Here is a 16,604-nt window from a genome sequence, read left to right on the forward strand (position 1 = left end):
TAGTGTAAAAAGTTGGATTAATTATTGGTAGAGTGATACATCGTAAACTAATGCAATAGTTTTCGAATGACCTCGGTGAACTATTAGCCCAGTCAGGTTTCAAAACTACAATGCTATAGATTTTTCAATTTAGAATGGTCGATGTCGGAGGTCAAAGGTCAGAGCGAAGAAAATGGATTCATTGCTTCGAGAATGTGACTTCCATCATGTTCCTGGTTGCTTTAAGCGAGTATGACCAAGTGCTGGTGGAAGCCGGAAATGAGGTAACTTGTGATGAAATATTATATTTGGGCTTTCTGGCAACATTTTTTTACGTTCAATAGCAAACTTCCCTCAATATTTCTGTAGCAGATGTTAAATCTATTATGTTGGGCGTATTTTTTGAAAATGCTGGAAACCCCCATCCGTTAAATTAAACTCTTTCACGAGAGTTAATGTTTGAATTAGCACGCATAGCATTTTCATTTGATGTGAGATATGATCTTGCAACATATTTTCGTCCCACAAGTAATCACTCCAAACAAGTTTATTATTCATATCAAGAAGATCCCCAACAAACTCCAGCTAGAAGAAAAAACAAAACTTTTATTTCCAGTCAATAAAAGGGAATGGTAGGCTTGTACGCGGCATTGCATTATCGTGCGTCAGTCAATGATTGATTGAACATCTATCCATGCACGGAATGAAGCTTTACCTGACAATTTCGTGAACTGCAGTAGTGGAGTCAAGCACCAGTAGACTTTAAATCAAGGCAGCCATCATAGTTGACTGTTGGGTAGCACTCGTAACTGTTGACTCGTGGGTGATGGGCGTATTCTCTGCTTAAATGTAGCGAAATTCGTTGATGCCAGAACGCAAAGTACTTTAACTGATTAGTTTCAATTATTTTTCCTTTCCAAATGTCCTAAGCTTTTATAAATGTTACTAAAATCGAATTTCGTGACATGAGTTAGAATTTCTTAATCATTTCGGTGCCATTTGGTAACCAATTGTAAAACGTTTCTGCACCGTGTTATAGACCAGAGCAATGCATATATGCTTGTAAAAGTTAAAAAAATGGTCATACTCAGCAAATTTTAATCCACACTTAGTTAAAATTCTGTTTTTTGTTTTGTTCAATTGTTACTTGCCGAATGCCGATGTATCTCAACTAATCTGGAAATAGTACACTGGAAATAAAAACAAACCACCACGACCGGCAAATCTATTCTCTTTCACATTGAGTCAACGTATGCACACGTTGAGTCAACGCAAAAAAGACAAAATTTCTATGGCAAAAAAAGATATCATGCATGTTTGACGTCCATTACCTGCATTGAAGCAAATTGATTTATCGTGACGTAACGATTTGGTGTTATTTATTAGAACCGGATGGAAGAAAGCAAAGCATTATTTCGAACCATCATCACTTATCCATGGTTCCACAGCTCTTCAGTGATCCTCTTCCTTAATAAAAAGGATTTACTTGAAGAAAAAATCGAACGGTCGGACTTGGCGGATTATTTTCCTGAATTTCAAGGTCGGTAACAAAACTTCACTTACAGGTTCACGCAAGAAAATTATCAGGAATTAATCCTTACAGATTGACTTACTCTAGCTCTACAAATATTGCTTAATCAGATCAAACCGATACAAGGCTACGGTGCATCGTTTTGAAAAGTGTTTTGTAGGCCTGTAGGGCACAATAGTGTGCCAAAATCATTTAAAACTTTTTCGGTTTAGTTTTCTTGAGAAGTGTCAATCAACTCAATTATTTTGTTGTCGCTTCTGTGTTGTAGTGCATGTTTTGACATTAATTAAAATATTTTCACCAGGTTTTGTTGTCTTAGTACCCGGGCTTTTTAAAGTTGCCGCTATTTATCGTTGTTGCTGTTTGGTTTCTTAAGCTGATCTTTATTGGTTGGTTCATTTTGCTGTCATATTTTGAGCAAGAGTTACACAAATGAGGTGGCACAGCTCGTAACCGTACCACTTTATTTATGGTGTCACCTCGATACTTTCAAACAGCTTTCCTTGAGATAATCAAACATTGAAAAACTCCAAAAGGTTATTCGCCTTCCTTTGTTCGCATTTGGAAACGTTGGTAATTGCTGGTGATGCCTTAATTGTTATCAACAAGTCGTAACTGATTTGGTTAATCGGTCTTATGAGTGGAACTAAATTTAGCTATAGTATCAAGTTCGAAAAAGTTTGCAAAGGATAAAAAATTCATACTCAGAGTTGTTTTCAATTTTCTGGCTCATCGAAAAAAGGATTTGGGTTGGTATTTAAGCAGGGCCGTAGCAACAAAGAACGTGGCTCTCTCCGAACATAATTCCGGGCCCCTTACAACGCAGAAACTGGAATGCGGTATTTATTTTAAACAAAATGCGGGGTTCATTTTATGTATACACAGTAGAGGGCACAGTTCCGCTGACCGCTAATTAGCGAAGCGTAAATAGGCCTAAGCACAGGCCTGGATTAACCATTGTGCTAGGGTGTGCTAAAGCACAGGGGCCCCGCAGACAGAGGGCCCCACTTTTCCTAGAAATGAAATAAATAAAATAAAATAACAATTTTTCCTGAAAAAAATTTTCAAGAAAAAAAATTAAGAAAAGTAGGGCCCCTCTGTTTAAAAAAAGTAACACATTTATCAATAGCCAGAAAAAGGTCGTTCGACTGAATTTCATGTTAGTTTTCTAAATCCTATTGGTAGTTACTAGTGAATGAAAAAACAGTTTAGAAAAGAAATTCAGAATAACCTTTCATTGCAATTTGCAGTGTAGTGTGCGGAAGGCACTTTAACATGCAGATATCCAATCCATGGACTTCTGTCCAATCCAACCACGAACCAACGAGATGCTACGTTATCTGTCCAATTGTGACCATTCCAGCAACCAGCATTCAGCCAGAGAATTAATTATTACTTTGAACTTTGTTTGGTAATTACAGAAGAAAAAAGAGCTATAGCAGAGGTGGGAGTCAAACCCACGTCAATGTAATGACTACCACCGCCCACACCCAACGCACCAAGTCAACCGATGGCAAAGCTATGATTTAATTTAGCTAGAATTTGCGTTTTTCTTTTATTCTTCCCAAACGCAACCTTGATAACGTTATGAACAGCGTAGCTTTTGATTGGTTCGTGGTTTATTAGAAATCTGCTTGTTAAAGTGCCTACCGTAGTGTGCAGTACTAACAGTGGTCCCTTGCTACAATGTTTTCCCTTGCACGGTTTCGTTGATTTAATGTGTGTGACTTTGCATCCATTATAACGTAAACATTGTTGACTTAATTTGCACATGCTTATTTAATCATCGATCACGTGCTATTTCAAAGTTATCTAACTTACCTAAGCAAGGCTCAGTTTCCTCTGCAAGCGAAACCAGCTTACTTCCATTACGCTCCACGTAAGCTGGTAAGGGCCCCCATGAAATTCATTAGCACAGGGGCCCTATTTGACCTTAATCCGGGCCTGCCTAAGCATTTTCGCTAATAGGCTACTTTGAAATTTTAGCGGACTCGTTAGCGAAAGTAAAGTTATTGGAAATCCGCTGATTTCTTTGTTGAAAGCTAACTTTTACGTTAGCTGCGCCCACACTGTGTATAGGCTATATAGGTCTACAGTAACAGTGTGTAGGCCACATGTATTCCATAATTACGCAAAGCACTTCTTTCGAGCCTTGTTCTGCGCAAATTGTTTAATCAATGCATCATAGTCCAGGGATCTAGCAATCCTACTTTCAATGGATATAATAGCAAGAGCAGAAAGCCTGCCATTGGTCATGGTTGAGCGCAGGGTATTCTTTATCAGTTTTATTCTGCTGAAGGTCCTTTCAGAACTGGCGACAGTAACTGGTGCCGTCAGAAGAATTCTGATGCAAATGCAAAGATTCGGAAATATCTCCTGATGGCAGTTCTTTTACGTTATAAAATTGCTTGCCGTGACAAGTCCTCTCTTTTTCTCGATGACATAGGCTACCGGTAAATAAAACGATTCAATTCCATTATTATTAGTTCGCTGGCATCAACGTCTCCTATTCTTCTTTTTAAATTTTTGCAGTTATTCTCCAGTTTATTTTCTCTTAGACACTTCTTCAGGCTTTTAGCGTTATACAGAAATCTAAACAACTTGTAGGCCTACCACTCCACGAGTTGGTCAAAAGAGCGAAGAAACAGAAGATATGGCCTGATTAGTGAGAACAAGAAAAACTGCGATTTTAATTTTTCTTCAGCAGAAAGACTCGAATCATCAGCACATTCGTAATCAAACATTCTCTTTCACAGTGTTGTTGTTCGCTCTTATCACAGCGAGTAGAAGGCAGATCACGATTGAAAGAGAACTTTGTCGCGCAAACAGCAAACTTGGCTTGTTAACTTTAGCTTGGGTGGTAGTCTTTGAAAAGTTCTTTAATTTGATGAATATTTTTGCAGTCGCAGCACAGCGGTTAGGATTATTAGGCACCACCCAAACATTTTAGGGGCCCTCATTCCTTGCGGGGCCCCCTCCGGTTGGAGGGTTCGGAGGGCGCTTGCTACGCCTCTGTATTTAAGCGTCAGTAGTATATTTACCTTGTGACACCTAATGCTGGTCTTAATTCAATTAACTTGATTCTGTGAACGAATCGTGTGAGCTCTAGTGAACACACGTGAGAACAGCTAATGGATCTTAGTAAGAAGCTGCCAATGAATGTTCTTTTTCCATCTCGTACACTTTCCTTTGGCTGACTATCCAGTGATAGTTTTGTTCGTGCACCACTGCACGCTATCAGCAACGGTGCATTCAATGCGGCTTGACAGGAAGTCATTTTCTTCTATAGGGCCTACTCAATTTAAGCAAATTGGTTCATTGGCCGCACGCAAACCATTGATGCTGGATATGCTGCGCGCGAAACTTCACACACCTTCAATTTTTCGGGTTTCTGTTCATCCTTGGCAGCTGTTGAATCAATGCAATATCTACTGAATTTGATGACAAAGTGTTTTCCTTTCTTGCTGCGTGCCATGACATCTGAATAATTCAATTTCCCTTTGGGCAAGAAAATCTTTTGATTGCCTGACATGGATTTAAGGTTATCTTTTTTTTTACTCCCATAAACACAACTTCATGTGAATGTTTTCTGCAGACTAGACTCTATGGTAGACCAGCTAATACATTTAGCCTAAGGTTGATGATTAGTTTTATTTGCAGCCTATGAAATTAGTTCTAGAACTGCGGTTTGTAGCCTTTCTATTTTCGTACCCTTTGACTTTTGAGCTTACATATATAAAATTTCTTTGTAATATAGCTATTAGCTACCATGACTGACAGACGTATTCGTACTGCGTTCTACAAGGGTGTATACCAGTGGTTCTCAACCTTTTTGTCTTGGTGGACCCCTTTTGGTGTCTTCAAAGCGGTCGCGGACCCCTAAAAATTTCAATTTCAAATTTTGGTATTTCGCGTTTCCTTATGGAATCATATTATGTTACATAAGTTTCAAAGCAACACACTTAAAAGAATTTGCTGAATTCGCAACGCACTTGACGATTGATGAGATTGACGAAATTATGTTATGACTTATGAGCTATATGTTGGCACACAGGATCAAACATCGGTAAGCTATATGCTCATTTGATGTTTTTCTATAACTTTTATCAAAAGTTAATAGAATACTTGCGACTGTTACAAAGAATTTCTCCTTTTTTTCATTTGAAATCAATATTAATTCGTTATAATCACAGTCATTGCAAAACTGTGAGTGGTGATAGGCTGCTGACTAACGTTTGTATTTCTAAATTAATCATTGATCAACAATCTGTTGTCTTAAAAGAATTTAGTTGAACATAGCCAACATAGCCTTATTAAAAGGTTTAAGTAATTTATATGATATTTTAGTTAAGAAACCAAACCTTTGTGCAATGTCCTTTGCAATTTCAAACGACGCACCAGTGCGTTGCGACTTACAGTTTAAGAATCACTGTAGGCTGATTAGAGATGTAAAAAAACGTTTTTTTTTGTTTTTAAAAAAAACGAGCTCGTTTTTTTTGTTTTTTATCGTTTTTTTTGTTTTTTATTCGTTTTTTTTTGTTTTTTTTACCTATTTTGACATTAAATGTCACAATATGCAGCAATTAGGGTAAACTCATTGCAATAGCGTCTCTTTCAACAAAGAAGCAGTCTCATAACTCGTATAACTTACTTTAAATCAGACTATATGTCTGGTATAGGCCTATTTTTTCATTGCAATTTTGTAGATCCCAAGTCTCAACACACGAGCCATAAAGATTTCTCACTGTCTCAAATAGTAGTAACAGTGTCCTATGGTTGGCACATCTCAAGTATTGTCTGTAATTTGGTCGAGCCAGTTGTTAAATGCAGTACCACACTCGTGTACAGTTTCGAAGCCACCTGGGATTTTGGTTAATGGGCATGTTAAGACTAGGTGGTCAGTGTCCTGTTTTTCTACTTAACAAAGGCACTTTTGACCAGCACTCCACACCTTTTCCAGTACAACGCCAAGAGGTTGTTCCAGTTGATGTGCATTTGGTGCAAACTTGATGAAAATCACACAAGCGGTTCTCGAGTTATAAGTGAAGTAACCTTAGCCACTAGGTGGCTTAAGGTTACTTACTTTTGACAGCTAAAAATATCAGTGATAAGATCTCTTGCATTATGTCACAAATGATCTGCAGGAAGCATCAATAACAAAGTGTCTAAGACCTTACAACACACGAAAAGAATACTTCTGTTTCAACATTTATAAAGCATATACATCGTTGTTAAGCTATCAGTTAAAAAACATGTTTAAACAAGCTATTGGCAATAGCTTGCATTAGTAAATTACCACAAACAAGGTAATGTGTGTTCTGAATACTGCCATCTTGTTTTTGCCAAAATTTCGTCAACCCATTGAGTGTGTACAAAAATAACCAGTAGGCCTACCGGTATACTAACATCGTAGGCTACCTTCCATAAAGGGCACTTCCATAAAAGGAAAAGTAAATTAACTCATCTACATTATGTCATGTATCAAATTGCATTAATTCAATGTTTGTCAGGTCTACTGCCACAGACATGCCTGAGAATGAAGAAGAAAGTGAAACAACGAAGGCTATAGGGCTATGCAAAAAACATATGCTGCTGCCAAGCACACACACTTTGGAATTTCAGCACACCAATAAAACCAATTTTACTAGTTTAATGTTTTTCAAGAGCACTATAATGAAACTAAGCTGCAAATTGTAAAAAATTTGCAACTTTTCCAGAAAAATATGAAAAAAAACCAAAAAACGCGTGGTTTTTTTGGCCCAAGTTTTTTTTGAAAAAAAACACGTTTTTTTTTAAAAAAAACGGTTCGTTTTTTTTGCATTTACAACTCTAAGGCTGATACATAAACAAAGCACAAAAATTTTTTAAATTTCTTAATTTATCCGTCATGTTGAAAACTCGGAAACTTTCGCGGACCCCCGGAAGTCGCTTCACGGACCCCTTGGGGTCCGCGGACCCCCGGTTGAGAACCGCTGGTGTATACTGTATAAGGTTACACGTGTTGGGTAAAACACTTTGTTCTAGACTAGAGCCTCGCAAACCCTTATAAGTTTACATTTGGTCACATATTCTAACTGACAGGTGCATTAATTGAAGGACTTGGTATAAACACAAAACAGCCAAATAAAGTTGTCAATATGTTTCACCAACATATTTGTTATTTTAGTCACACTTCAAGAAGTTATGGCGATGACGCGCAAAACAAATCAAGCGTTTCACAATCAAATCTGAGATGAATATGCTGTGCCTCGAAGTTGTCTTTGTTTTTCGTTCAACTGTTTAGCTAAGTCACAAGAAAATTGGTTAACGTTTGCATGGCCTTTAGAGTTTAGAGTTATGGCTAGCTATGTCATTTTGTGAGCAATCTCTAAAACTAAAAGGCTTACTTTTGTTTTCTTGATATTTTCAAAAGTAAACAACTGTAGTGTTTGTTGATGTTACTAACAGTTCGGGAAACTTGTTTCAGTTGTTTTGACTTGATAATACTACAAACAAATATGGTGAAACTTCATGCACAAATAGCACCAATAGAGAGCACTGCATGCAGGCGGAGCTCTGCATTCTGCAAGCTCAAACAAATCTCAGCACTGTAATGCAAAACAGTCAATCTGCCGTACGTGACGAAACGGAAATTTCAAAAGTTTTTGACGTAACTTTCTTTTTTTTTAACCAGAGGTCTTAGAACATAGTTGTATCCTAAAACTAGGACGAAAAACAGCTTTAAAAAAGCCGATTTACCCCCCTTGCTGTAAGTGCAGATTCACTAAAAAGTAATGTGCTATATAGCCTATAATTCATCAAACTGATGCTGTATAATCAAATTTAAGTGATATATAACAAAAGTAACACAACTACAACAAGTTATCCGAACTGTTAGTAACTTCAACAAACATTACTCCTCCTTCCTTTTGAAAAAATCAAGAAAACAAAAGTAAGCCTTTTAGAAATTGTTCGGAAAATGTGACATAGCTAGCCGTAACTCTAAAGCCCATCACGTTGATACAAAAAGGTTTTCATCAGAACTCACTTGTATGTATGCCATGCAAATTTTTTTTACTCTTCTGCCGACGTGAAGTTTCGATACAATTTTTGCACGGTAAGACGTTATTGGTTGGGTTCAGGTGCTTTAAATTATTCAACACTGTGTGAATCTGCGATCCCAACATTGCTCGAATTTCACGCAATTTTATATTAGTAGGAAAGAATGGTAGGCCTAATGTGTAAGAGGCGGTTACAATGGTAGGTCTAATGTATTTAGCTGCGATTACAATTATCGAAACTTTCCAAGTGACTGATATTAGTGATTACTATTCAAGTATTGCGATTATTTTATTCATCATTAGGATTGTAATTTCGTAAAATACCAAAGTCATAAACAGACATATATAACTCAGCAACAACACTATATTTAACATTATAAAAACAAAAAGCAATAAGCTAACGTTTTCGGCTAGTCATACAGCCCTTTTCAACCTTGTAAGAAAAATATTTTAAAAGAAATACTAAAGAATCATAAAGTATCAGATATTTCTTTTAAAATATTTTTCTTATAGGCTTGAAAAAGGCTACATGACTAGCCGAAAACGTTCGCTTGTTTTTTTTTTTTTTTTCAATGTTAAATGTAGTGTTGTTGCTGAGTTATGTCTGTTTATGGTTTGTTTAAAAAAGTTACCTCTCTAGTCTCTACCTAAGTTGGAATACCAAAGTCATCGAACAGTTACATAAAAAACAAGAATTTAAGATAATTGTTGTTCCTTGGCCATTCTTCAGGATGATTCCGTAAAATTCTAAAGTGATCGTAATGTACGTAAAATTCGACGATAAGATTATTTCAAATTTTATAACACTCGATTACGATCACAAAGTTTGAAATGCCATTAACTCCAACAATATTATAGCCTACTGTACTAAACGTTGCATTTCTGACAAATTATGAAGTCTGAAGTTCTTTTTTCTACCTAGACATGGTTAACCGTTTAAAACCAACAATGAAAACGCAAGTGCTATTTGGATGTAAGCTAACTTTGACCTCGGTATTAAATAAGAATCGCTTAACTAAACTTAGTTCGTTTCTAGCACCTTAGTTAAACTTCGTTAGTTCTCCTGAGCCCTGATGAACACCCAAGCTTTTCAGTATTCAGTTTAAACTTAGTTCTTGAATGTATTTTGGAGCACTTGGTGTTTGCGATGTCAGTGCATGTCTTGTATTCATTCTTTGTCAGCGCATTCGATTTCGATTACCATTACATGTATGACTTGTATGTTTTAAGTAATTGGGTGCTTACTGTACAAACTGAATTTAATTACCGCTACGTAGATATGTCTAATTGTTTATGCATGTCCTCGATGACCGAGTACAATTTCCCCATATCTGAAGTAGTGTGTTATTCTTAGTTGCGGTTGATTTTCTTGTCGTGCAATGTTGATTCTGTACAAGTGGTAATATTTTCAGGATTTTTTGTTTACCCGCTGTTAGGATTGAACCCGAGTTTCTCTGCTCAACAAAACTGCTATTGTAGCATTCAGATAGTGCCGAACATATTACTTGTAAAGTCTACAGTACAAATATCTTGAGTTGCTCCTTCAAATGTAATAAGGCAACAATTTTACGATTGATCCAGTGTGTGGTATCACATGCTTTCGACGGCTGAAAAACTGGAATTGCCTCTACGTTTACTATAGTGTTTAAAAATACGAAATTACTCGCTATTCCGCGTCTTATTGTAAAGATAATGATTCTACCCTTTGTTGCACTGTTGCAGGTCCTCCGCAAGACGCTGAAGCTGCGCGAGAGTTCATATTGTGCATGTTTGTTGACTTAAATCCCGACCAAGACAAGATAGTGTACAGTCACTTCACGTGCGCCACCGACACAGAAAACATCAGATTCGTGTTTGCCGCCGTCCGAGACACCATTCTCCAGTCGAACCTGAAGGAATATAATCTGGTGTGAAGAATCTATGAGGAATCTGCAAATTGGTCAACGAGTTTCAGAGGGTTAAACTCCGGTCAGGGAGAAGCGCTGCAAGTCCTGACTTCTTGTTGTGACCCTTTTTGCACTTTTTTTGGTTATCCGGCTGCTGGTGTTTCCTAAGACCACATTTTTAACAATTTTTTTCGGATTACATCTAACACTTGAATGCTTTATCATTATCCTTGCGGAAAGGACAAGAGAATTTAATTTTATTTCCAGATTATCACGGATTATTAATTGCCTGCATTTTGTTTAAAGTATCACGGGATTACAGTTGTTGAAACGACATGAATGTACATTTTTTCAATGCAAAATCACCGTATTACGATGTTGTTATTGGCTTGAAATTGTAGTTTACCAACATTTCTTGACACCGGACAGATATGTGGTAACATCTCTTTTTAGCTGTTTTACCACGGTGAGTAGCTGATGTTATTTTTCATTGCGTAAGCACACTGCCGTAAACTTCAACCTCACGCTCCAACCAGCAAAATTGGTCACGTTTACTTGGCTCAATCATAGTCGAGGTAAAAAAAGACCAATTTTGTTAGCTGGGACAAGGCTGCTATAACCAAAATAAAGGTTTAAGGTTTCTGAGCCGAGCGGTGACGCCGAATGAATGATAGTAAACTTTCCATGGTGTTGTTTGGCTGCAGCAGCAATGACGTCTCGGAGGATTTTTATGAATGAGTAATACCCCGTTCCTTGTTATTATTGATTTGTTTACGTATGTGTTTTATTTTTTTGGGTCCCGAGCTTTTGTGGCTCAGATCGGGAGTTTTTAGTTGTTTTACTGCGTGTTCCTCTCAATGCGTTTCTGCATTGAATTAAGAGATTTTCTAACGTAAATCTAGTTATACGGTACTAACGTTGATATGTGTTGTGGTTGAATGAAGTTTTTACCTTGTGATATCGCCGTTTTTTTTTGATTGGAAGTCTTTCTCGGGCTAAATTAATTAATGAAAATATCACCTAATGGGTATTGACTGTTCACGCGGGTCGCGGGTGGATAGTTTTTTTTATTGCTTATCTAGTTTCTAATTTAAAAAGATATATATTAGCTTTTTAATGTTTTAACAAGTCCTGACTTTGGTAAGTGCTGTTTAAATATAATTCGACATTTTGCAATGTCGAATTAATCGTTACACGCGCTACTATTTTTGATGTTTTTATGACTCTCAAGTCTATGCCAGCTAACCAAATTCATCATAATACCCTTGATTTTAATGTAAAAAAGGCAAATTTTGTTCAAGCTGAGGAAGGAAAACGTACCTTCTTTGTTTAGTTAAAATCAGCTTTGTATGAAACTTTCACACTAAACGTGCGTCTTGTAGGCTAATGTGAATGGATTCCACCGCCGTGGACCGTTACGTTCAATAGAGTTTGCGAAGAGATTAAAGTTTCTCGCTAGTTGCATTGAACAAGCCGTGCTTACAGACTTCCGCAACTCGTTTTTCAATGCGCTTCAGGAACATCAATGTTAATGTATTGGAAACTGTTGATTTGGATGTTGAAGCCTGAAATGACATTCGATAGCAGCGATAAGGTCCGATGATGTCCATCTTAACAGCATCACAACTCTTGACATGTAACAAGTTTGTTCTCACTTTATTTAACGAGCCCATCTACAAAGCAATTCCGCATCAAGTACATGCAATTGATGAGAAGTTGTTCCCCATTGACTTCTAGTTAATGATTTTATACAAGAATTTGATATTGGGCTGTTCAAATATTGCATGAAGCTATTTTCTAGCCATCAAATCAGTCGTTTTTTTTACATAGATTCAATGTCTGCAGACGTTGAATCAATATAAAAACGACTAATTTGCTGTCCGGGTTATTTTCTATGTTCACCCCCTTCAATAAGACGTTTTTACGCCACCTGTATCACCCTAACCCCCAAAGCCGCAATACGATATTTGAACAGTGCCTTGTTTTTAAAGAAGACAGTATCACAGTATCCAATGCATTTCGAGTATGCAACATCAAAGGAAGTTGAATCAATGTGTTCATACTGTTCAATAACGTGTTGCCCGAACTTGAGTTGAACTATCGTTATCAACGTCTTATGATTACAATTATTATAGTTGCGATGTGCAAACGTCTAAATTTTGTCATTTGTAAGGAAACCTTCATCGTATTTGGCTCCATTGCATTTCGTGTATGATCAATCTGCTCTAGCATGCAAAATGATCTTTTGCAATGATTCAACGCCTACATCGACGGTCGAAAACAAAAAAGTCGTAAGTGCATTTTCACACTTTGGAGTAAAGGGCCAAAAAACATTTTTTTTTCTTTTTTAAATTTCGTTAATGCTTATACTTTGAGCATTAATGTTTGTAACTATTTTAGTAAAACAGTGGTTTTGAAAATGCAAAAAAGGGAATTTCTCAAAATGTCACTTACGACTTGTTTTCGATCGTCGACAAACGGTGCACCAATGTGAATAGAACCACGACTCATACATAGAAAGCAAATCAATCGTTTTTTACGTCTGGAGACATTGAAACAATGTAAAAAACGATTGTTTTACTGTTTGGGTCATTTCCCAGCAAACACAAGTGGGTGACGTTGAGATAATGTCAAGTATCATCTGGTTTGAGCTGGATTGTAATTTGCCTGCCGCGTTGTCTCACGTTGAACACAGCTAAAAATGTCTTGCAATATAATTTCATTCAGTTGGTGCAACACTTGGCAAAGAGCTGCTCAAACTTTCGTGATAAGTAAATTGCCTGCTATTCCTTGAAAACTCGTTTTCGTTTTGGATATGTTGTGTTGCTGTAAAAATTTATCGTAAAATTAATGTTATTAACTAGCTACTATAAGTCGTTTGCTCACTATGTTACTATTTTTGAAGCGTTGTGGTTTTCAATGAAATTAAAGGTATCATTTTTACTTGATAACCTTCTTATTTTGTTGTGAGAATATTTTTCCGCCCACTTAACAAGCTTTTTAGTGTGAAGTACGTTGTGGCAGTCAACCTCATCTTCAAAGATTTTAGCTTAGTTAAGGCTCGCTATTTGCTGCACTTTGGATTTTCTACTGGGTGAACAGAAAGTCCTTGGACCATCTTATAAACGATTTATTAATTGGAAATAAATAAACTTTCATCAAAAAGGTATCACAATGAGAGCTTACAATACTAGAAATAAATTTCTTTATTTTCAATGTGGCCTTCCTTCACTTGGATAAATCTCTCAATTCTTTGTCGGAAGTTTTCGATCGAGGCACGTAGCTCATTCTGGGGTATTTTGGTCCATTCCTAGAGAGGATTGCTTCAGAGCATCAACACTTGGGTGAGCAACGATGACTCCAATAACGACCACATACAAAAGTTTATGGGATTCAAATCAGGCGATGAGGGAGGCCACATTTTCTTGCTCCAGATTCTTGGAAGATTTTGTGAGCATCAGTCCTGAGTCTTTCTTGAGATGTGGGTTGGTGCACCATCTTGTTGGAACGTGAAGGCTTGATCGTTGTACTGTTTCTTTATCTCCAAGGGCTGGAACCAAAATATCGTTAATGTAGCGATCTGAACTGATTTTAAGCCCTTATTTCACGAAAATCAGAGGAGACTTAAGTTTTGGAGATGGTGGCCCACACCATGACAGAAGACGGTTTTTGACGGCGTTAACCTGTTCTCACAGAATCTTTAATATCTGCTGAAGACTGCATAAATTCTAGCATTTTGATTATTGAACTGAGCTTCAATTGTGAAGAGTTTTTCGCCTGATAAAATGATCTCTTGCCATGCCTGCCTTTCGTTCTCTGAGAAGAAGCTGTACTCTTTCAAGTCTCTTTTGCTTTTGGAGAGATATAAGGAACTGCCGTTTTCTCATCTTGTAGCCTAAGGAGACAACTGAAAATCCTTTTCCACAATGATTCTCATTGAAGTTGCTTACATTCATGTTTTTGTCCATTTGACGGAGCAGTGCGAGGTTTTCCACTCCTAGGACGATCTTCAGATGTACCAACTTCCGTCTATTCACACATGGTAAACGGTGGATTTGGTAACTTTTAAGAACATGTGTTTCTCGGCAGTTCAGTGTAGCAAGAATTCAGCGATAGACACGGGTTTCGCCTATGAGGCTGGGCTCACCGGTATCGTACCACTAATTCATGCCCAATAGTTCTCAACCGCTGCTTTTGTCAGTCAATTGAGTCCTTTGAGACCGTTGTGAACTGTCGCCAAGGATATACTTTCCACTCGATTGCCGAAAAACACATGTTTTTGGAAAAGTCTTGATGGCTAGTGTGGAGGCTACACCGGTATGGCTAGCGAAACACAAAGCTCGCTGTTTTACAGTGAGTAGTCAGGTAGAGCCGACATCAGGAAGATCGCTCCTTCTCAACGAAGTGGCGTGTCTCGCCAATTATTCCATCCACTAGGTGCAGCTAAAAGCCTTTTCTTGAAATGCGTTGCTCAAGCGAAGAACAGCCATTGCTCCAGCATGCCACTTAGTTCGCTAGTGTGCCTAACCAATTCATCTTTTGTGATAAACTATCACCGTGGTATTTTAATGAGATTTCACGCACTTTTCACGCAGCATTTGAAACATTGCTCAGACGCTTGCTTACAAAATAAAAGTATTCACTAATATTTTGGTGGCAAAGCTTTCGTAACCTGAAATATTTTCTTTCTAAAATAGAGTTCAAAAAGTCTATCTGTATAGGATGGAAATACCTTTGTACCAAAACGAAAGACTATTTTCATCAAATTTATCGTGGAACTTTGTGATTTGTAGTAGTTGCTGCTTTGGATGGAAAATAGGCCATATGTGAATCAAGACTTCAACAATCGGAAACTTCACTCTGTCAATTTCGGTGACCGGGCCTGCGTCAGTGATTCAAAACCCCTTCAAGTATGCAAAAACTAATAAAGATAAATGGCCGGACAATATAATCATTCAACTACCGGTACCAACATGTATGCAGAGTGCTGATGACTGACCATATCTGAAAAAAATAATCACATAAGAATTAGCTAAAATAAAAACAAAGATTTTTCATATTTTACTTTTTGCCACGTACAAAATGTGTCAATAGTGGCCATAAGCTATAAACATATAGCCTACATTACCCTACTTCCCAGACAACTGCTTTTGAAGTGTTATTTTATAAGCTGTCACAATATTTCCAGGTTCAATGGCGAGTTGGCATATTGTAACCTATCTTACAGGCCTCCTACCTAATGAGCTAGGCTTAACCTTCTTTATATTGTAGATATAACCCATTACATAATTGATTAAAATCACACTAAAATTTATATCAAAATGGCCACTTCAAATTTTCTCATTGGCTACAGTGATAAAGGCTTGCAATAAAAAAACATTACTGTATGCCATCAGTAACGTTGACAGGGCGGTCCAGGGGTAGGCTACTTTTGGGCCCAAGCCCGGGATAATTTTAGGGGCCCAAAAACATGAAGAAATCACCCAGTATTCTTTGGATAGGGTGGGTTTTTTTGAAAAATGTTTTGATTTTTAGGCATAAAAATTTCATTGGCATCGGGCCTAAATTATTCTCTCAACGGCCCTGCATGTCATTCTAGAGTTTCATTCATGTCATTCCCAACAATTTCATCCTAACTTAAATCATATAGCTAGGCCAGGGGTTCTTAACCTTTTTTGTCTCGTTTACCCCTTGCCGAATGAAAAAAGTAAAATTTACCCCCACCGCTTTGGTGACCTCTTGTGATTTCATCGTGTCCAGTCAACCATGCTTCACACAGATAAGTAGTTGGAAAAGGTATAATAACTTCAAATGCATGCTTAGTCAGCGTAGGAAACTCTTCGACTAATCCACACCAAAACTTGGAATAGTCACCATTGCACGATAAGAATTTGGAACAAAGCGTTGTTGAAGATTGAAGATCAGTGTTCCCTCTAAGAAAATTTTACGCTGAGCAAATATTTGATTTAGTGAGCATGAGCATTTTAATGCTGAGTTTAAATGAATTACCAACTTTGTGAACCGAGTTTGGGAACCACTGGTCTAGAAGAAGAGTTGCATACACTAGTGTGGAGTGTTTGTGAAGCAATAACAAAGGATTGTGATGTAACAAAAGGGTACTGTATGCTCATGTGCATCAGCACACGGTATAAATGCGATAAGCGCAGA

At 37.4% G+C, this 16,604-nt stretch overlaps 1 protein-coding gene across 3 annotated transcripts in view; it reads left to right on the forward strand.

Annotated features, from left to right (window-relative positions):
- LOC145772305 (guanine nucleotide-binding protein G(q) subunit alpha-like) overlaps nt 1-13,457 on the forward strand; it is a 53,853-nt gene extending 40,396 nt beyond the window's left edge. For all 3 annotated transcript variants that reach the window (XM_082584176.1, XM_082584174.1, XM_082584175.1), the window contains exons 5-7: nt 134-263; nt 1,366-1,519; nt 10,273-13,457. In XM_082584176.1, coding sequence (XP_082440302.1) covers nt 134-263; nt 1,366-1,519; nt 10,273-10,463 — 475 coding nt within the window. In that variant the 3' untranslated portion in view covers nt 10,464-13,457. The remainder of the gene's footprint in view (nt 1-133; nt 264-1,365; nt 1,520-10,272) is intronic.
- Nucleotides 13,458-16,604: the final 3,147 nt, after the last annotated feature.

The sequence above is a fragment of the Aplidium turbinatum genome, chromosome 6 (genome assembly GCF_918807975.1).
Source record: "Aplidium turbinatum chromosome 6, kaAplTurb1.1, whole genome shotgun sequence".
Taxonomy (NCBI): domain Eukaryota; kingdom Metazoa; phylum Chordata; class Ascidiacea; order Aplousobranchia; family Polyclinidae; genus Aplidium; species Aplidium turbinatum.